Here is a 22,719-nt window from a genome sequence, read left to right as displayed (position 1 = left end):
CGATCGTTACAAGGCTAGACTCGTTTGCAAAAGGATTCAAACAGAGGTATGGCATCGATTATGAAGATACTTTTAGCCCTGTTGTTAAAGCTGCCAGTATACGTCTTGTTCTGTCTATTGCCGTATCTAGAGGATGGAGTCTCAGGCAGCTAGATGTACAGAACGTGTTCCTTCATGGTGTTTTGGAAGAGGAAGTATATATGAACAACCTCCTAGGTTTGAAGACAGAAACAAGCCTTTTCATGTTTGCAGGCTAGATAAGTCTCTTTATGGCTTGAAACAAGCACCTAGAGCATGGTACTCGCAGTTGAGTTCTAAGTTACAAACACTGGGCTTTGTTCCCTCCAAATCTGATACGTCATTGTTCATATACAATAAGTTCAAAACATCTATATTTGTGCTTATTTATGTTGATGATATTATTCTCACAAGTTCGTCAAATGAAGCAGTCACTGCCTTGTTGAAGGATCTGAATTCAGAATTTGCTCTTAAGGATCTAGGTGACTTGCATTTCTTCCTTGGTATTGAGGTTAAAAGAAACAGTGAAGGTGGTTTTCATCTTTCTCAAGGAAAATATGCAACTGATCTTTTGAATAGAGTTGGCTTGCAGGGTTGTAAACCATCACCCACACCATTGTCCAGTTCAGAAAAACTCTCTCTTGCAGCGGGACAACCCTTGAGTCAACAGGATGGCACCAAGTACAGAAGCTTGGTAGGTGCGCTTCAGTATTTGACACTCACCAGGCCTGACATTTCCTTTGCTGTCAATAAGGTTTGTCAGTTTCTTCATGCACCTAGTACAAATCATTGGACTGCTGCCAAATGCATACTGAGATATGTAAAATACACCTTGGGTGTTGGCCTAACCTTCAGCAAGTCGTCATCCACACTTGTCAATGCTTTCTCTGACTCTGACTGGGCAGGTTGTTTGGATGACAGGAGATCAACAGGTGGTTTTGCAATCATCTTTGGACCTAATTTGATTTCATGGTGTGCAAAGAAACAGGCTACAGTTTCAAGGTCTAGTACTAAAGCAGAATAAAAGGCATTGGCAAATGCCACAACAGAGATCATCTGGGTCAAATCTATGCTTAGGGAGCTTGGGATATATCACACACCAACTCCCTGTCTTTGGTGTGATAATCTTGGTGCCACTTATTTGTCTGCTAATCATGTCTTTCATGCAAGGACTAAACATATTGAGATTGATTATCACTTTGTTCAAGAAAGGGTTGCAACCAAAGAATTGGACATTCGATTTGTTCATTCAAAGGATCAAGTTGCTGATGGATTCATCAAAGCTTTGGCCACAAGACCGTTTGAAGAATTTCGACGTAATCTTAACTTGCGCAGTTTAGATTAAGGGAGGGTGTTAAATATATTGTTATGTGACATGTTGTCACGCCTCTTTCCCTCTCTGTTTAGTCTATCTTGTAGGCCAAGTTATATCCCTAGATTAGATAGAGTTAGTTGGAGTTATTCTCTCTCTTTAACTTCCTATCTTTTCTTCTGTTATCATTGATTAAGGGAGGGTTTTCTCTCGTACAATCAATATAAGACCATGCGGGCTCTCTTAGGAGGGTTGAGACGCTTTACCCATCTTTGACAAGGAAAACATACAGAGGGGCCAAATAAAGCTTGAAACAGCAACAGAAAATATATAGTCGATTTGTTTAGTTTATTAACGATTATCTATAGTTGTTTGAGGCAGAACAATAATTAACTACTAGTAGGAGCTCTAATAAAATTACTACTGCTTATTATTACTGTGAGCTAGAAGGGTCCAGTACATGACCGGCAAAGACCACGGCCCCTGAGACCTCCTGCACGATATAAAACGCAAACGGGTGGTCGGCGATGAACTCCAACCTCATTGCACTTTTCTTCTTGCGGCTGATGACGGCGGCGCAGGCAGCCGCCACGGTGCCCTCCTCGTTCACCTCGATGACCGCCTTGTGGAACACCTCGTCCAAGCGCACGTCGCAGACGCTCTTTTCCACGATGCCGGACAGGTCGGCGGCCTCCTCGGTGAACGCCTCCCGAAGCCCTAGGCCTCGAAGGACTTGGGCGAGACGACAGAAGAATGACATCTTGAACTTGGGCAGCATAAGCTCCCTCACTCTCCTTCGGTGCTTCGGCACGTGGTCGAGCAGAGAGCCGCCCACCTCCTCAAGAGTGCTGAGCATGGCGTGCAGCCCGTTGTCCTCGTCCGGGAGGAAGACACACATAGAATACCGCGACATGGCATCCTCACCAGCCTTGTAGGGGAGCTTGAGCACCTTGAAGCCTTCATTGTATGAGACGAAGAGCTCGCATGTTCCCGGCAGGGTCATGAAGGGGACGTTGACGGGGTCGGCACCATCAAGGCGGTGGAACTTGTGTTCCTCGGTGTGACTCTTGGGAAAGCCGGTCTCCCACACGCCCTTGAAGTAGATGGCGTTGGTGAGCACGAACCTCGAGAGGTCGGTCAATGAACCCTCCGGCAGGATCTCCGAGATGAGATTGTTCGTCACCGCGACCGCCCACTGGTTGATCTCCTTCCTGGTCTCCTCCCTGACCTCTTCCTACGCATGCATGTTGTAACAGACAATGACGTACCATTGCCAATGTGAAACAGCGATCAACGGCAGAGATGAAGAAAAATAGTTGACTGCTACCTCAGCGAAGTCGACGGCGCGTATCTCGGCGTTGTAGGACTCGGTGGCGGTGTGGAGGAAGTCCGGCGTGAGCTCCATATGTTTCTGGTGAAACACACCGTAGGCATAGGTGATGACCGGCCCACCGGAGCCGGACGGGTCGGCGGGGAGGCCGCGCACGAATCCGGCGAGCTCGTCGGGCGATGCGGCGCCGAGAAGGGCTAGGAGCTCATCCAGGGTTCTGTTGCGGGCTCCGGCGGCCACCAGGCCCAGCGTGGTGTAGAGGGACAGCGGCGAGAAGGCGATGTTGCTGCCCCTGGTGTCGTCTCCCTCGGCGAGCTTTTTGGCTAGGCGGAGGGCGAATGCCGTCAGGCTGTCGGACCCCATGGCCGGTGGCGGCGACGACCCGCCCGCCTTCTTGCTTAGCCACTCCGCCTCTTGGTCTCCCATGTCGTCCGATGCGATTGACGGTGCTCAAGTGTTGGCGTAAATTAACAACGGTGGATGGCTGCGGGTTACCTCTATGTGGATGCTAAATAAACCCTAATCAAATCGAATGATGCTTTCGCCGTCCGACTGTGATTGTAAGACAATGGGATAGGATCTCAACGTTGGTTCCGATCTTATCAATCGATATTTGAGTCGACTGTCGACACAAACGAGATCAGGTTCAGACTACCGCTGAGTTTTTCAGAAAAGAAGAATATTCAGGCTTTGGGACGCAATGCACCTGACAGAACACAATTAACCAACTGCAGATGCAACTATCTGGCTTACAGCATAGGGCACTTATGTTAAATTATGATCTAAATTCTAGTACCGTATTGGACTAGACGTAGTACATACGGTATGGGCCTTTGCGTTGGTACCGACGCGTACGAGTACAACTCGTTTATTTGTCCTCATATATACCCTATGTAGTCGCACCTCAGATGGGCTGTCATCTCGTGCTTGTAATACTCCTCCATCATAGTGATTGCGTCTTCGTGCGTCCATGGTTTTCTCCCGCAAGGGTTTCCACGTAAAAATCCGTGTCTCTTTGTCTCGTTTATTCTCGTTATTATCTAATAAGTGATATACGGAGCCAAGTTTCAGATACGAGATTTGAGATCAAGAGGGATTAGGGTTGCGGTCTGTCACGCCGCCGCCGTTCTCCGATTCATCCTATCGTTTTTTACTCCGCCGAGACCGACTCGATATCGCGTGGAAATCCCTCAAAGCTGCAGCCGTCCTAGCCGTTTCGCCGAGTTGCTACTGCTGGTTGCTTCAACTCCCGAGGAGCAATCTGTCCAAGCCGCTAGAGTTGCTGCTGCTACAGGCGTCTTCTGCTGCCGCTGCTGCTCCATTACGCAATGCCCGTTTGCTGTCCAGAGGGAATCAACTACGATTGATTTGATTATTAACTGCTGCTGCTCCACGCCATCACCCAAGGCAAAAGCGATCTGCTACGCTGGTGTGTTGCTGCTGCTCAACGCCTCCACGTACAAGCTCACGTGAGTACTAGTTGAGTACTAGTAGTCCGGATTTTGTCCTTTTCCATCTTCAATTGCTACGGCAACCAATGAGCTACCAGGTGCTATTTATCCAGTATTTTTTATTCGCTCCGCAAATTTATTCTGTCAAGATTTTTTCTACCGGCTTGTACTATTTTGTGCACAGTTTATCGACTCATGGCATCCATGAAGTACGATCTTCCGCTGCTGAACCGTGACACAAGGTTTACCCTATGACAAGTCAAGATGCGGGCGTTGTTGGCACAGTCCGACTATGATGAAGCACTGGATAGTTTTGGGAAGAACAGAATTCAAGACTGGACTGGTGAGGAGAAAATAATTGATTGTAAGGCTTTGTCACAAATTCAACTTCATTTGCATAATAATATTTTGCAGGAAGTTTTGAGTGAGAAAACTGCCGCCGCTCTATGGTTAAAGCTGGAAGGGATTTGCATGACTAAGGATCTCACCAGCAAGATGCATCTGAAGCAAAAATTATTCCTGCTTTGAATCATATTTCAGAATTTAAAGAGATCATAACTGATCTAGCTGCAATGGAGGTTAAGTATGAAGAGGAAGATACTGCTTTAATGTTACTTTGTTCACTGCCAAGTTCTTATACCAATTTTAGAGACACCATATTATACAGTCGTGATACTCTCACGCTTAATGAAGTTTATGAAGCTCTGAACTCTAAGGAGAAGATGAAATTAATGGTGCCTCATGATGGTTCAAGTTCATCCCAAGCCGAGGGATTATCTGTTCGTGGCAGGACAAAGGAGAAGAACTCCAATAATGGAAACAGAGACAGAAGTAAAAACGGCTATAGGGGCCGGTCGCAATCCAGAGACAAGAAGTATTGCAGGTATTGCAGGAGAGACGGGCATGACATCTCTGAGTGTTTCAAGTTGCAGAACAAGGAAAAGAGGAAAGGTAACAAACAAGGTGAAAATTCTGCTAACGTTGCTCGTGATGATAGTTCCGATGATGCTCTTGTCGTTATTGCTGGATGTGCTGAGACCAATGATGAGTGGGTACTTGACACTGCATGCACTTTTCATATGTGTCCACATAGAGATTGGTTTAATACTTTTGATTCCACTACTTCTGCTGGTTCCGTTTTGGGTTTTGATAATTCACCATGCAAGATTGAAGGCATAGGTTCTATTCGAATCAAGATGTTCGATGGCATAATCAGAACTTTGACAGATGTTCGGTATATTCCGAAAATGAAGAGAAATCTTATTTCTATGAGTGCCCTTGATGCAAAGGGATACAAGTATTCAGGTGGAGATAGTGTTTTGAAAGTCACCAAAGGTTCCCTTATTGTGATGAAAGTTGATTTAAGTTCGACCAATGGTCTTTATTACCTTCGGGGTTCTACAGTTTCAGGTAACGCTACTCCAGTTGTTTCAAAGAATTCTGATTGTGATGCTGCTAACCTTTGGCATATGCGTCTTGGACTTATGAGTGAACTTGGTTTAGCAGAGTTAAACAAGAGAGGTCTTCTTGATGGATATGAACCTGGTAAATTGAAATTTTGTGAGCACTGTATCTTCGGCAAGCACAAGAGGGTGAAGTTCAATACTTCGACCCATACAACTGAAGGTATTCTTGATTATGTGCATTCTGATTTATGGGGACCATCTCGCAAGAAGTCATTAGGTGGTGCAAGTTATATGCTGACTATTATTGATGATTATTCGAGAAAAGTTTGGCCTTATTTCTTGAAGCATAAATATGAAGCATTCTCAGCATTTAAGGAGTGGAAGATTATGATTGAGAGACAAACTGAAAGGAAGGTAAAGATACTTCGCACTGATAATGGTATGGAATTCTCTTCTAAGCAATTTAAAAATTATTGCAAGTCTGAAGGCATTGTCAAACACTACACCGTTCCTTATACTCCTCAACAAAACGGTGTTGCTGAGCGTATGAACAGGACCATTATTTCCAGAGCCCGTTGTATGTTGTCCAATGCAGGTTTGCATATGCGTTTTTGGGCTGAGGCCGCTTCCACTGCTTGTTATCTCATTAACCGTTCACCATCTATTGCTCTTAATAAGAAAACTCCAATTGAGGTATGGTCTGGTTCACCTGCTGATTATTCACAGTTGAGAGTTTTTGGTTGCACTGCTTATGCTCATGTTGATAATGGAAAGTTGGAGCCTAGGGCTGTTAGGTGCATCTTTTTTGGTTATAAGTCTGGTGTTAAAGGTTTTAAATTTTGGAATCTTGAAACCCAGAAGGTGGTTATTAGCAGAAATGTTATCTTTAATGAATCTGCTATGTTACATGATGTTTCATCTACTAATGTTCCCGTTGAGAGTGAACAACAACCTATTGTTCAGGAGCCTACTGTTCAGGTGGAGCATGTTAATGAAACAGGTGATACATCTGGTAATGAAATTGTTGATGCACATGATGAACCCGTCGTTGATAATGAACATGTCACTCCCACTCCAAATCAGCATATTGTTCCTCCCAGTTGGAATCTCGCACGTGACAGAGTTAGGCAGGGTATTAATAAACCTGACAGGTTAATTCAAGAGTGCAATATTGTTTCTTTTGCTTTATCTGTTGCAGAAGAAATTGAAGGTAATGCTGAGCCTTCTTCATATTCCGAGGCTATTATTTCTGGTGATAGTAATAAGTGGATGACCGCTATGCATGATGAGATGGAATCACTTGAAAAGAATGGCACTTGGGATTTAGTAAAATTGCCTAGAGAGAAGAAACCTATTCATTGCAAGTGGGTTTTCAAGAGGAAAGAAGGTGTTTCTCCTAATGATGAGACAAGATATAAAGCACGGTTAGTTGCTAAAGGTTATAGCCAGATTCCAGGTATTGACTATAACGAAGTCTTTTCTCCTGTTGTGAAGCATAGCTCTATTCGCACTTTACTCAGTATTGTTGCCATGCATGATCTTGAGCTTGAACAATTGGATGTTAAAACTGCATTTTTACATGGAGAATTAGAAGAGGATATTTATATGGAACAACCTGAAGGTTTTGTTATTCCTGCAAAAGAAAAGCTTGTCTGTAAGTTAAAGAAATCTCTTTATGGATTGAAGCAATCCCCTAGACAGTGGTACAAGAGATTTGACACCTTTATGCTCTCTCAAGGTTTCAAAAGGTCTAATTATGATAGTTGTGTTTATTTGAAAACTGTCAATGGTTCAACTATTTATTTGCTCCTTTATGTTGATGATATGCTTATTGCTGCAAAGAGTATGTCAGAGATTAATGAACTAAAGAAGCAATTGAGTAATGAATTTGAGATGAAGGATTTGGGTGCAGCAAAGAAAATACTTGGCATGGAAATATCCAGAGATAGACCGTCTGGAAAAGTATATCTAAGTCAGAAGGGATATATTGATAAAGTTCTTCGTCGTTTTAATATGCATAATGCCAAGCCAGTAAGTACTCCGTTAGCTGCACACTTCAAATTGTCATCAGCTTTATGTCCTAAGTCAGATGCAGATATTGAGTACATGTCTAGAGTTCCCTATTCAAGTGCAGTTGGTTCACTTATGTATGCCATGGTTTGTTCTCGTCCTGACCTATCATATGCATTGAGTGTTGTCAGTAGATACATGGCTAATCCTGGAAAAGAGCATTGGAAAGCAGTTCAGTGGATTTTCAGATACCTGCGTCGTACTTCTAATGCTTATTTACAGTTTGGGAAAACTAGAGATGGACTTGTTGGTTTTGTTGATTCTGATTTTGCTGGTGATTTGGATAAGAGAAGATCACTCACAGGTTATATTTTCACCATTGGTGGTTGTGCTGTGAGTTGGAGAGCAACTTTGTAGTCTATTGTGGCTTGTTCCACTACTGATGCCGAGTATATGGCTATTTCTGAGGCATGCAAAGAAGCTATCTGGTTGAGAGGTTTGTACACTGAGCTTTGTGGAGATTCATCATGCCCTACCATATTTTCTGACAGTCAAAGTGTCATATATCTTACAAAGAATTCAATGTATCATGAGAGGACAAAGCACATCGATGTCAGATATCACTATATTCGAGATGTTGTTGCTGAAGGTGATTTGAAGGTATGCAACATAAGTACTCATGATAATCCTGCTGATATGATGACAAAGCCAGTTCCTACCAATAAGTTTGAGCTTTGCTCAGGCTTAGTTGGTATTTCTCACTAGTCCGATGGACTTTGACGCACAAGGTGTTTATGCTGATTTGGATGGAATTATTCACTTTCTTCGACTACTGGAGGGAATTTGGATCAAGGTGGAGATTGTTAAATTATGATCTAAATTCTAGTACCGTATTGGACTAGACGTAGTACATACGGTGTGGGCCTTTGCGTTGGTACCGACGCGTATGAGTACAACTCGTTTACTTGTCCTCCAAGGACTCTCATGTATTGCCCTCATATATACCCCATGTAGTGGCACCTCAGACGGGCTGTCGTCTCGTGCTTGTAATACTCCTCCATCATAGTGATTGCGCCTTCATGCGTCCGGGGTTTTCTCCCGCAAGGGTTTCCACGTAAAAATCAGTGTCTCTTTGTCTCGTTTATTCTCGTTATTATCTAACAACTTGTACCACGTAGATTTAGAAACTCGCAATCTTCAGATCCACCGTAGCACTTGTTGCAAATAATCTAGGCAGCAATTTGACTTGTCCTGGTGCGAGCCGATGAGTCGATAAGGGGCGCGCGGATTGTCAACAAGCCAACACCAGAGAAGGCACAAGAAGATGGCAAGTCAAAACTAGGGAGAGATCGTTAGAGATAATCTTGTCTGTATTAGTGTTGGAGTCTTAGACGAGCTAGGTTTGGGGCGTACATGCTGGTCGTGTACGTTAGGAAGGCCTGTTGTGTTAGTTGACTCCGGCAGTAATTAGTCTAGGTTGATTAGTAGTTGTCCATGTCTACGTAGGGGTCCTAGTAGTAATATTCAGCTGAGGCTGAGTTGAAGTTTGACGTGGCGTGCACGTCCGTATAGGTTTAGGTCCTGTTGGATCGGTGGCTGCTTGCACATATATATACATAGCCCCGTGCAAGTTTTGTAACACCGTCGACAAAAGCAGAAACTAAAGAGGGAAAACAAAGGACACGACAAAGGTCCTTGGCTATCAGTTTTTTTATGTGCGTGTTTATCATGATTTGATGTGATGGATCCGTGGACGAACCCCAACAACACTATGACATAGCTTGGATGGTTACAAGTCACTGAGGGAACACCCATATATACTGTCAAAAATATCTAACTATATATTTCCGGCCAGCACTACCAATCAGCCGGATGATAATCATGTTTTTTAAACCGCCTTGCCAGCCGTGCGATTGGGCCCAGCCAGCCGTCCGATTTTCGCGTCACATAGATGCCTAAAGCTAGTCAAAACACCGCTTTCGCACAAACCCGAGTTCACACACACACACACGTACGCATGCAGGGCATTTGACTACGGCGTTGGAGCACAGCTGCCCTTGCATTTTGGCGTGAAGATTTTCAGCCATGCACGTCCATGGCTTGTGTTGGCAAGGAATCAAAAAGTGGGGTATTCTAGCAAGTGTATGGTAGCAGCGTGCAACATTAGAAGCCAAATTTAAACGACAATCTCCATTGCAGCGACAAGAGCTGCTGCAACGACATGCACGAGAGTGGCTGCTACGAACAAGGGCTGACACACAACAAGTCGAGACGGCGATGTTGCTGCAGTGGGCGTCGATGTGAGGTAGCAAGCAGTGCGACGCTGGATGGAGGACTCTGCAATGGTGACCTGGCTCCTTCAACGGCCACGGCGATGCTTCGACGGCCACAGTGATGACGCAACAACTTGCTTCAAACGGCCATTGTGTGCTTTGACGTCCACGGCGATGCTGCGACGGCAGGCCCGCTTGATGCTGCGATGGCATGCGTCGACGGCCATGGTGATGTTGCGATGGCCGCCCGACTGCTTTGATAATCCTCCAACAACGTGCTTTGACGGTTGCAACAATGCTGCGATGGCAGCTTAGCTGCTTCGATGATGATGCGATGACATTGCTTCAATGGGCGCGACGATGGCACGGTGGTGTTCTTCAAACGGCCGCGGTGTGCTTCGGTGCATGCGTCGATGGCTGTAGCGATGCTACAACGATAGCCTGGCTGCTTCGAATATGTTGCGAGTTGCCACAACATGCTTGAATGGCGGCAACAGGTGCTTCCACAGCTGCCGCGGCAATGATCATGACGATGTTGCGATGACTGCGACGAGCGTGTAATCAGCCAGACACGTGGCGGCAGGGGGAGGCGGCTTACGCGTGGGCTGAAATCAGCCGGATGATTACAACCGTTTTCCTATATTTCCTGGCCTGACGTTCCAGTATTCGACTATAGCATCCAGGAATAGGTAAGTTGGGAGAACATGGACGTTCTTAGAGCTCAGCCACTCTCGGCCGTCGGATCACTTTTTTTGATGCGTTTTGCACCGTTGGATCTCGCTCCCGGATGATCTTGCCGTCGGATCAAAAAAAGTTACTGCTACAATGAATAGTGTGCACTCCAGCGTGCCACCGCCTGTAAAACTCGATGGCCGCCTAGGGCATTTTTGTCATTTCACATTGAAGCTATAAGACGGCAGCATCTCCCCTCGAGAGAACCTAGCCGTCGCTCCTCTCCCACTCGCGCCACCCCCTCTCCTCTTGTGACGCCCGGATAATTAAGCTACAGTAATCCTCAACTAATGTTGCCACGTCACCACGATTACTGTTAGTAATCCTCTCTTGATCCAAAACTTAGTTCAAACTCAAATTCAAAATCGAGTTTAAAGTCAAAATTCAAACCTTGTCAAAAATGAAACTAAAATGTTGATCATGTGACAAATATGCACTTCTTAATATTGGTGGTGAACCAACATTTTTGCATAGTGGTTTAATGCCCTAATCTATTTAAAGCTTATATTTAAAAAAATTAAATAGAAGGAGAAAGCCCCCCCCCCCCTCAACTGGGCCGACTAGCCCAGCAGGCCACCGCGCCCCCTGGACCTAACCCACCTTGGACGGCCCACCTAACCCATCCGAGCCAGCCCAGATCCCCCTGCCCGTCCCCTTCCCTGTTCCCCGACCGGGGTCGGAACAGGGGCGTAGCCCCGCCGAACCCACTCGCTGCCGTCGGTGAGGGGATAAGGCAGCCACGCGCGCGCCTCGATCCCTCCCCCACTCCACGCCCCTCTCCCTCTCCGCCTCTCCCTCTCCTCCCCCAGATCCACCTCTCTCTACTTTGTTTTGGGGAGGAGACCGACGCGGTCGCCGCTGTTCTTCGTCGTCACCGCGGCCATAGCGACTGCCTCGCTCCGCCATCTTGTCGTAAAGCTCCGCGGGGTCGACTCAGTCGTCTGGTGCCCTCAGGAGCAGCTGGGAAGCACCGCAGACGCCGCACGACCTCGCCCCCTTTTCGCCTCTGTCGCTGGTGAACTTCTTCGTCTCCGGCGACGTCTGCTGCTCCTAAACTGCCAAGGGTCTGTCGTAACCGCTCGGTGAGCTCCACTCCGTCCTCTCCCCTCTCCTTCCGCGCCTCCCAGCGCCCCTAGCCGTAACTGCCGCTCGGTCCCGAACGCAGCACCGCCGTCGAGCTCCTCGTCGTGGCCACGCTCGCCGATGAGCTCGCCCGAGCTCGTAGTCGTGCTCAGCATGCGTGTAGGGCCCCGTGGCTCTAGCTAGCCCGCTCCGCCGTGCCGTGTACTGCCGGATCCACTCATGCCCGAACTCCGGCGCTGCCTCCGCCGCTCGTCGTCGCCGTCGCCGGCCGCTTCCGGTCAAACCACCGCCGCAGATAGACGCGCGAGCAAGTGCTTGCTCGAAAGCGCTAGGCCGCACGCCAAATGGCCGCCTGAGGCCGTTTTCCAGCGAGATCCGAGCCGTGCCGCCGCGTTTGGCTTCGCCGGCGTTGAGCCGCCGGCTACCGCCGACGTGGCATACCTGGGGCCCGCCCCCTGGGTCAATGCCAATGGGCCCCCTGGCCCTAGTTGACCACGTTGACCGTGGTCAACTGTGCTGACTGGGCGGCCCCAGCCACTGACATGCAGGCCCCATAACGAAATTAGTTAATTAAAAACTTTTATTAATTTAAACCTAATTAGTTACTAATTTGAGACTGACATGTGGGCCCCCCTAAGCTTTTTAACCATAGTTTAATTTAATATAATCTCTGTTTTTAACAGAGGCTGACACATGGGCCCCACTGGTCAGGTTTGACCTAGCCAGTGCGGCTGTTGACTGCTAACATCATCCTCTAGTCATGCTGACGTCATAATTCCATTTCTGTTAATTTAGATAAGTCCAGAATATACTTAAATCTTTGAAAATTCATAGATAATTAATTGTAGCTCGGATGGAAAAACTTTATACATGAAAGTTTCTCAAAACGACGAGATGAATCCGAATATGTAGTCCGTTTACCTGTCAGATGTCTCTAACTATCTGAACATGGAACATTCCCCTCCGGTCATCTGTCTGACACAGGTCCGGAACTGGGAATATATTCCCGGTTGACTTCCCCCTTCACCTATATCGTGTAGCCTTACGTTAGGTCACACCCGACAAAAAATATTGCGACGTTATTCTTTGTGATGCTATGTTTGATTTATATTTATTGTTTCTTCCCCCTCTTCTCTCCGGTAGACCCCAAGACAGTTGCTGCCCCTGTGATCGACTACGTCGACGACGACCCTCCTTCTTGTCTGAGCAACCAGGCAAGCAACCCCTCCCCCTTTTGATCATTCCGATATCGCCCATTCTATACTCTCATGCTTGCGTTAGATTTTGCTATTGTTATTGTTTGCTGCTATTCTGATGCATAGCCTGATTTTGTACCTGCTACTGTTACCTACCTGCTTATCCTAAACTGCTTAGTATAGGTTGGTTAGTGATCCATCAGTGACCCCCACTTGTCCTTGTTGCCCCTGCTTCATCATCGACGACTCGATCAACGTGATCGACGACCAGAGCCCGACACCTCACATCACATTACGCCCCTTTTGTTGGTCGGCTCTACAGAACTACTATCGAGTGCCGAGGGTGATCCCTCATAACGCACTCCTGATGATAATTTTGTAGCGTAGCTATTCGGTCGTGGTCATCGAGGGTGATTTCCTCTTTCACCATTCCCGATACGGCTCTTTCGTTCAACACATCAAGTGTGAACCTCGAGGGTGGTCCCTCTTATGTTCACCTTGATGATTACATTGAGTGGAATCCTCCGGGGGTGATTCCTCGGGTTTTCCCCTTCATGTTTGGACACACGGTTACCTTGACTTTACTTGAGACCTTTGATGAAGTCGGGTCGGCCCTGAGGGGTACCCACAAGTTGATGTGAAAGTCGGGCGGGCCCGTAGAGCACCCGCGAGTTCTGCACGTGGCACGGCCGGGAAGTTAGGGCCCTTGCCGTAAGTCCATGAGACGGGGCGACGGGGTCACCTTATCGTGAGTCTCTGCTCATTTCCGTGAACCCCCAATGCACTAACAGGTTTGGGTATTTGTTATGAGTTGGCCTCTGGCCCTTATGTAGTAACGACCATGCGGGAATAGATATGGGCCTCGACGTCGCAGTATCAGCCGAAGCTTTGTCAGACGTCCGGTTCAGTAGTGCGGCACGGTCGGATCGTGCTAGCCATCCGAGGCGGTGCTGGTATTCACCCTGCGTGCAACAACCCCGAGTGCTGCGGGTGATGGGCTCAAGACCCCGGAGTGCTCATGATGTAGACCGGCGGGGACCTCTCTACTGAGCCTAGGTAGGGCTGCGACGTGTTGATCTTCCGAGGCGGGCATTGACCCCAGAAAGGTGTCTCCGACTAGAGTGATCAAGCGTGTTGGGTAACGTGGTGCACCCCTGCAGGGAACATATATATTTGAATACTGTGTCCACGGTAATGGACGTTCAGACTTATATCCTAATCTTATATAACTAGAAATGGATACTTGATATATGTCATGGATATGTGGCTCCGAGATTGCTTTCTCGCAGGGAGTCGGGGAAGGATCTCTGGGCGATATTGCTACAACATGTTTGTTAATTATAAACTGCTATTCTTTACTCTTCTATATGCTGCAAGATGCTTGGAGCTGCGTGAAGATGCTAGTCTTTGATAGGCTAGGCCTTCCCCTTCTATTCTGGCATTCTGCAGTTCAGTCCACAGATACAAACCTTCCATTTGATACTAGTGCATACTTAGTATAGTTCTGATGCTTGCGAGTATTTTGGATGAGTACTCACGGTTGCTTTGCTACCCCCCTTTTCCCCCTTCTTCTTTCCGGTTGATGCAACCAGATGGTGGATCCCTGGAGCCAGATGCCACCATCGATGGATACTGCTATGTGGAGACCGCCGACGACCAGGAGTAGTTAGGAGGTGCCAGGCAGGAGGCCTTGCCTCTTTGATCGTCGATGTTTGTGCTAGCCTTCTTAAGGCATCCTTGTTTAACTTATCTCTGTACTCAGATATTTTTGCTTCCGCTGTGTCTTATGTATCGAGCTATGTATTCGAGCCCTCGAGGCCCCTGGCTTGTAATATAAAGCTTGTATTATTTTTGATTTGTCTCTAGAGTTGTGTTGTGATATCTTCCCGTGAGTCCCTGATCTTGATCGTACACATTTGCATGTATGATTAGTGTACGATTGAATCGGGGGCGTAACAAGTTGGTATCAGAGCCGACTGCATGTAGGATCCCCCTTTCCAACTCCTTGGCCGAAGTTGAGTCTAGACTTTGAAAAAGGTTGTTTTACTAACATGGTTGTGTTTTTTCTTGAAAGCTTGGGACAGTGGGGGCAGCCCCCCACTGACTTTTGTATTACTATTCAAGACACAAGATTACATGGGGTATAAGTTACATGGGGGCAGAAGGGGTTAAGATATCCCTATACTACAAAGGTACAAGGTTATGCTGCTAGAACAGGTCAACGACCTGATCAACAAAAGGCACCAGGGCCTGTTTGATTCTGTGTCTCATCATACCGAAGTCCATTTTGAATCTCTAGGCCCATCCCTCGACGGTCGGCGCCATGTTCCTGAATAGTTTGTTGTTGCGTTCCTTCCAAATGCTCCAAGAGGCTATAATGAATACTTCCATGAACATCGGCCTGCCCCACGTGTTTTTAGCTGCATGCAAGAGTTGCACCCGGTTGCCATGCTGAGGCCACGTGATCCCCAGCTTCCCCCAACATGTGTTACTGAAATCGCAGGGGGAGAATAGGTGCTCAACCGTTTCTCCGGGTGGGCAATCACACAGCAGGCAGGCGTAGTTGTCATCTCTCAACTTCATTTGTTTCCTCTTGAGCAAACCACGGGTGTTCAATCTATCCGCAAGGAGGAGCCACACAAAAACCACGGGTGCATTTTGATTTCCAGATCCATTTGAATGCATCATCCGCTTCCATATCCCGAAAGCAATGAAGATAGAATTTGCTGGCAGCGAACTCCTCCGATCCCCAAATCGGGTTCCAGGCATCATGCACCTTCGTGAGCTCCATATCGGCCAGGGAGGCTTGAAGATCGTCCAACTCTTCTCTAGCTTGGATCGACAGCGGGAGATGGAAATTTTGGCCGAGCATAGGCGACGTCAGGAGAAGTTTGACACATATATCCTCATGTCTGGCGAAGGAGAACAGGCGAGGGTGACTGTCAGCCAGAGTGTCACCGTGCCAGGCATCTTTCCAGAACAAAGTTGAGCTCCCGTCCCCCACCTCAACCGAAGTGATCGCTCTGTAGGTTGGCGCCAAATTCATGACGTCCTTCCACCAGAACGACCCACACGATCCAGAAGCATGCGGGACCATGCCTTCATAGTACGTGTTCTACACAAGATCAACCCATGGAATGTCCGCATGGTTATAGAATTTATGCAACTGTTTAAGCAGGAGACCCTGATTTTGGATTTTGAGGTCGAACACCCCGAGCCCTCCCTTGTTCTTGGGCCTGCAAACTAACTCCCAGGCCGCCAAGGAGACAGATTTCAGACCATCGTTCGTGTTTTTTGCCCAAAGGCAGTAACGCCTCAGTTTATCCAAATGCTCAAGTATTTTCGGGGGAATCCTGATGGAGCACATCGCATAGATTGCCAGGGAGGTCACCATCGAGTTCACCAGCGTGAGCTTCGAGCCAAGGTCAAGCAGAGAGGTTGTCCTGGAGAGTTTGCGCTCAACCGACGACACCAGCGGCATGAGGTCTGCGACAATCAGCCTAGCCGTTCCCATGGGCAACCCGAGGTATGAAAATGGCATGGAACCAACGGCGCAGCCAAAGACCCACGCTAAACGCTCGGTGGTGTCCGTGGAGGTGTTGACTGTAGTAAGAGTGGAATTCTGAAAGTTAATGTGCAGCCCCACCGAAGACGCATAATCCTGCAAGATGGACTTGATGGTTGTAGCTTTGTTTTCCTCAGCGGGCAACACAAGGATTGTGTCGTCGGCGTACTGAATCACAGGAAAGTTCTCATCCCTAGATGGGATTGGCAGCTGGAGATTGCCCGCTCTATAGGAGTCGTTAATGGCAGCTTGCAGCAGGTCCACAGCAAGGACAAAGATAAGTGGGGACAGCGGGTCTCCTTGGCGTACCCCACGAAAGCAAAAGAACTGTCTGCACGGTGTACCGTTGAGTAGAACAGAGGACTTTGCCGTCGTGAATAAGCATTTGATCCATCCTAGCCATCGATCGTCAAAACCCATGTGCTTCATAATTTCCATCATCGGAGCATGTTCAATCGTGTCGAACGCTTTAGCGAAGTCCAGTTTTAAGATTGCAATCTCACGCCCAGAGGCTTGACACTGATGAATGAATTCGTACGCCCACGCAACGCAATATTGAATTGTGCGTCCTTTTAGAAATCCATACTGATTTCTATGTATAATTTTGAGGACAACTCGTTGCAGACGGTTAGCAAGGATCTTGGTCAGGATCTTAAGGCAGCAGTTCAGCAGGGTGATCGGTTGATAGTCGTTAGCAGTTTCTGGCCACTGAATTTTAGGGATGAGAGTTATAAAACATGTATTCAGGCTCTCAAGGTCTAGAGTACCTTCATGAAATTCCGAGCATAGCCGATAGAAATCTCCTTTGATGATGTGCCAGCACGATTTGATGAAACTACCACTGAAACCGTCCGGGCCTGGAGCACGATCGGCCGACATCTCTTTGATCACCTCATCAATCTCCTTATGGGTGAAGGGGGCAGATAGAGCATGGAGGCCTTCCACCTTCTTGATGATCCGAGCCAGGTCAAATTTCATGTGGATCTGGTGGGAGCACCCAAGCCGTTCCTTGAACGCCTGGAAAAGCACAGCCTCTTTGCCAACATGATCGTGTATAACCGAGTCATTCGGCAGGTTGAGAGAAGCAATGTTGTTTCTACGGTACCGCTCAGTGGCCGCCCTATGAAAGAATTTCGTGTTACCATCTCCAAATTGGAAATTTCTGACTGTGCATCGTTTCATCCAGTACACTCTCTTACAATCCAATAAGTGGAGAAGATGCTATCGCAGGATAACTCTGAAGTTGGACTCAGGAGTGGACAGACGTCGTTTCTCCTCTAACATGGTTGTGTGGTTACATGCCCACGTTGCCAATTGGGTGGTATTAGGATCTTTTACTCCTCGTCTATACTCTGGGACTCTGATCTCTCTTCTATTCGTGTTAAATGATTTTGCAAACTCTAACATTAGGTTCTCGTAAACACATCCTCCCGGAGAGCTGCTCATTCCAGATGATGGCCTGCTTCACCAGAAGATTCTGAAGATACTCTCCGAAGTTTTATCGAGACCCTTGTGCCCTTGTGCCCTTCGCGGCATGGGTAACTACCTATATTGTCGTTCATACCTACATCCCAAGTTGCTCTTGTTATTACAAGATGTCCTGAAATACTCTCTGTTGTCCTGAGAACCCGTTGAGCCTACCCCCTTGCAGTTGTTTGCCACACGAAAATCCCCTACGGATAATTACTCGCGCTTGTCGAGTATCCGCTCATCCACAGTTGTTCATGTGATTCATAAGATACTTTGGAATACCATCCAATCTTCCGATAATCCTCTCAACTATTGCTCCGCTAATACTTGTCTGCTTGCATTATGGTTACTTCCATATGTCTAGCAATACTCATTAGCATCCTTTGTCATCGTAATTTGGAGCATATGATTCGATAAGTTTTTGAATGCTCGCGATCATCGTTCCTAATTAGAATTCTTCCCTTGGCTCAGACGTCACTCCGGGCATGAGCTGGTGTTCGACAAATCAAACCTTGTTGATTGCCGATCTATGTCTATCGAACTTACTTGTCTTTGATCATAGCCTCTACTTCTGATTCCCCGATTTGGAACCCATAATTCCTTTGCATTTTGAGCTTTGAATTTGTAAGATGTTTCTATAACCTGACCTCCTTGCAACCTTTCTTCTTATGGTTGAGTACCGATACTCACGTCAGATCCATTGTGGACCTCCAGGTCCTTTGTTGGGTTTTATCCGACAGTGTCCTTCATATTTAGTAACCTTGTGAGCCTTTCCTCAGATACACAATGCCTTTGTAAATTGTATCCCCCGCTCTCAGCAACCCTACTCTGTTTACGGGCTTGAGTTATTTACTCGTGACATTTGCGGTATATGTTCCTAAGATGTCCCTATGGGTTGCATCTATGTCTTCCCTAAACCCATGTGAACCCGGAAACTTCTAGGACTCGTACTCTACAGGTGTTATGCCAGATAAGATCTCAACACTACGACTATGTCGACAATGAGAAGTGAAAGAAAGGTTATGCATTGGAGAAGTGGGAGTCGACCTTGAACTTTGTGTTCATGCCCATGGACACGACGTACATCCTATCATGGAAGCTTCTTGTTATAATAATAATCCTCTTGTGATAAGTTCATCTTGTATCTATGTTTGGTCCTCCGCAACCGTGGTTCCAACCATGATTGTTCTTCTTTGGTGTCATTTCTCGGACAAGTGGAAGTACTTGTCTTCTGAAGAGCATTTCACCAGTCCAGCCTCTGTTATGCTATACCCTCGAGTATTACCCTATGGTATCTTGAGAATATCATGGAACTACGTAACATCTTATGAGTTCTTCATAAACTATTATTTCTCGCTGATTCCAATTTTCCATGGGTTCTGAGTTGTTAGACACTCGAGAGTACTGATAACTGGTTCGAGTCTACACTTTCATTTCCATTGTTTTGTTAACCTTTCTTGTAACATAACATATCTGTGCAGTGATAATTCCCTACTTATGTAAACACCTCGGTGTACAAACTCTATCAGTAAGACCTTGTCACTATTGTTGATGACATTCCGTTAGCCACTGATGGACGAGAACTTTGCCTATTGGTCCGCCTCGTCTTAAAGAGCAGGAACATTGTTCTCTTTGTCCCTCGCCCTTGGTACCGATGTTGTTGCTGACATAGGCAATACTCTGACCTGCCTTGCTATCATGACCGTGCAAAATGATTAGCGCCTTCTTGCTGTTAACCCACATGGTGGGCCCATAAATCCAAAGTTCCACAAGATCGAAATCTGACTCTCCTGTACATCCATGTCTTCCAAAAATTGTTCCTCGTACTAGGCTTTGCATGTAAATCACGAGCAACCTTCCTAGTGATCCGTTCTGGTATCACACGCAATACTTATTCTCGATGCTTTGAACCCTCTTCGCCCTCTGTTTCAGACATCGAACGATTACCTACCCGGTTGAAGCTTCTTATTGCTCCTTGTCGGTGTCAAAACCGGCGGATCCCGGGTTGTTGGAAATATGCCCTAGAGGCAATAATAAATTAGTTATTATTATTATATTTCCTTGTTCATGATAATCGTTTATTATCCATGCTATAATTGTATTGATAGGAAACTCAGATACATGTGTGGGTACATAGACAACACCATGTCCCTAGTAAGCCTCTGGTTGACTAGCTCGTTGATCAATAGATGGTTACGGTTTCATGACCATGGACATTGGATGTCATTGATAACGGGATCACATCATTAGGAGAATGATGCGATGGACAAGACCCAATCCTAAGCCTAGCACAAAGATCGTGTAGTTCGTATGCTAGAGCTTTTCTAATGTCAAGTATCATTTCCTTAGACCATGAGATTGTGCAACTCCCGGATACCGTACGAATGCTTTGGGTGTACCAAATGTCACAACGTAACTGGGTGGCTATAAAGGCGCACTACAGGTATCTCCGAAAGTGTCTGTTGGGTTGGCACGAATCGAGACTGGGATTTGTCACTCCGTGTAACGGAGAGGTATCTCTGGGCCCACTCGGTAGGACATCATCATAATGTGCACAATGTGACAAAAGGGTTGATCACGGGATGATGTGTTACGGAATGAGTAAAGAGACCTGCCGGAAACGAGATTGAACAAGGTATCGGTATACCGACGATCAAATCTCGGGCAAGTTCAATACCGCTAGACAAAGGGATTTGAATACGGGATTGATTGAGTCCTTGACATCGTGGTTCATCCGATGAGATCATCGTGGAACATGTGGGAGCCAACATGGGTATCCAGATCCCGCTGTTGGTTATTGACCAGAGAACGTCTCGGTCATGTCTGCATGGTTCCCGAACCCGTAGGGTCTACACACTTAAGGTTCGATGACGCTAGGGTTATAAAGGAAGTTTGTATGTGGTTACCGAATGTTGTTCGGAGTCCCGGATGAGATCCCGTACGTCACGAGGAGTTCCGGAATGGTCCGGAGGTAAAGATTTATATATGGAAAGTTGTTGTTCGGGTTCCGAGATAAGTTCGGTATTTTCCGATATTGTATCGGGAAGCTTCCAGAAGGTTCCGGAGGATTCCGGAGGGGTCCGGAGGTCCGGAAAATGTTCCACCACGTCCAATACAGCGGCATGGGCTGTAGGGGGGCGCCCTAGCCTTAATGGGACAGGGGCACCAGCCCCCCAAGGCCCATGCGCATGGGAGAGGGGAAACCCTAAGGGGGAGGGCCTCCACTTGACTTGGGAGGCACTCCTCCCCCCTTGGCTGCCGCCCCCAACCCTAGATAGGATCTAGGGGGGCCGGCCCCCTTCTCTCCCCACCTATAAATAGTGGAGGGGTGGGAGGGCAGCCGGACCCAAGTTCTGGCGCGGCCCTTCCCCTCTCCCAAGTCCTCCTCCTCTCCTGCGGTGCTTGGCGAAGCCCTGCAGGATTGCCACGCTCCTCCATCACCACCACGCCGTTGTGCTTCTACTGGATGGAGTCTTCCTCAATCTCTCCCTCTCTCCTTGCTGGATCAAGGCATGGAAGACGTCACCGGGCTATACGTGTGTTGAACGCGGAGGTGTCGTCCGTCTGGCACTAGGATCTCCGGTGATTTGGATCACGACGAGTACGACTCCTTCAACCCCATTCTCTTGAACGCTTCCTCTTAGCAATCTACAAGGGTATGTAGATGCACTCTCCTTCCCCTCGTTGCTGGTTTCTCCATAGATAGATCTTGGTGACACGTAGGAAAATTTTGAATTTCTGCTACGTTCCCCAACAGTGGTATCAGAGCTAGGTCTATTGCGTAGATTCTTTGCACGAGTAAAACACAAAATAGTTGTGGGCGTTCATTTTGTTCAATATGCTTACCGTTACTAGTCCAATCTTGTTTCGACGATATTGTGGGATGAAGCGGCCTGGACCGACCTTACACGTACACTTACGTGAGACAGGTTCCACCGACTGACATGCACTTGTTGCATAAGGTGGCTAGCGGGTGCCAGTCTCTCCCACTTTAGTCGGATCGGATTCGATGAAAAGGGTCCTTATGAAGGGTAAATAGCAATTGACATATCACGTTGTGGTTTTTGCGTAGGTAAGAAACGTTCTTGCTAGAAACCCATAGCAGCCACGTAAAACATGCAAGCAACAATTAGAGGATGTCTAACTTGTTTTTGCAGGGTATGCTATGTGATGTGATATGGCCAAAAAGAATGTGATGAATGAGATGTGATGTATGAGATTGATCGTGTTCTTGTCATAGGAATCACGACTTGCATGTCGATGAGTATGACAACTGACAGGAGCCATAGGAGTTGTCTTAATTTATTGTATGACCTGCATGTCATTGAACAACGCCATGTAATTACTTTACTTTATTGTTAATCGGTAGCCATAGTAGTAGAAGTAATAGTTGGCGAGACAACTTCATGAAGACACGATGATGGAGATCATGGTGTCCTGCCGGTGACGATGATGATCGTGGAGCCCCGAAGATGGAGATCAAAAGGAGCAAAATGATATTGGCCATATCATGTCACTTTTTGATTGCATGTGATGTTTATCATGTTTATGCATCTTATTTGCTTAGAATGACGGTAGTAAATAAGATGATCCCTCATTAAAATTTCAAGAAAGTGTTCCCCCTAACTGTGCACCGTTGCGAAAGTTCGTCGTTTCGAAGCACCACGTGATGATCGGGTGTGATAGATACTAACATTCACATACAACGGGTGTAAGCCAGATTTACACACGCGAAAAACTTAGGTTGACTTGACGAGCCTACCATGTACAGACATGGCCTCGAAACACAAGAGACCGAAAGGTCGAGCATGAGTCGTATAGTAGATACGATCAACATGAAGATGTTCACCGATGATGACTAGTCCGTCTCACG

The 22,719-nt window shown here is 46.9% G+C and overlaps 1 protein-coding gene across 1 annotated transcript; it reads right to left on the bottom strand.

Moving 5' to 3' along the window:
- Positions 1–1,763: 1,763 nt before the first annotated feature.
- Positions 1,764–3,086, bottom strand: LOC123068003 (serpin-Z2A-like). The gene is made up of 2 exons (XM_044490537.1): positions 2,658–3,086; positions 1,764–2,564 (listed from the first exon to the last, which is right to left on the bottom strand). The coding sequence occupies exons 1-2, from the start codon at positions 3,084–3,086 to the stop codon at positions 1,764–1,766; spliced, it is 1,230 nt and encodes a 409-aa protein (XP_044346472.1).
- Between the last annotated feature and the right edge of the window lie 19,633 nt (positions 3,087–22,719).

Source organism: Triticum aestivum, chromosome 3B, assembly GCF_018294505.1.
Source record: "Triticum aestivum cultivar Chinese Spring chromosome 3B, IWGSC CS RefSeq v2.1, whole genome shotgun sequence".
NCBI classification, from domain to species: Eukaryota; Viridiplantae; Streptophyta; class Magnoliopsida; order Poales; family Poaceae; genus Triticum; species Triticum aestivum.
This window is presented reverse-complemented; position numbering and strand designations above follow the sequence as displayed.

Coding starts and splice junctions, on each gene's coding strand:
- LOC123068003 (XM_044490537.1), bottom strand. CDS start 3,086: ATGGGAGACCAAGAGGCGGAGTGGCTAAGCAAGAAGGCGGGCGGGTCG. Junction 2,565..2,657: donor GCGCCGTCGACTTCGCTGAG/GTAGCAGTCAAC, acceptor ATGCATGCGTAG/GAAGAGGTCAGGGAGGAGAC.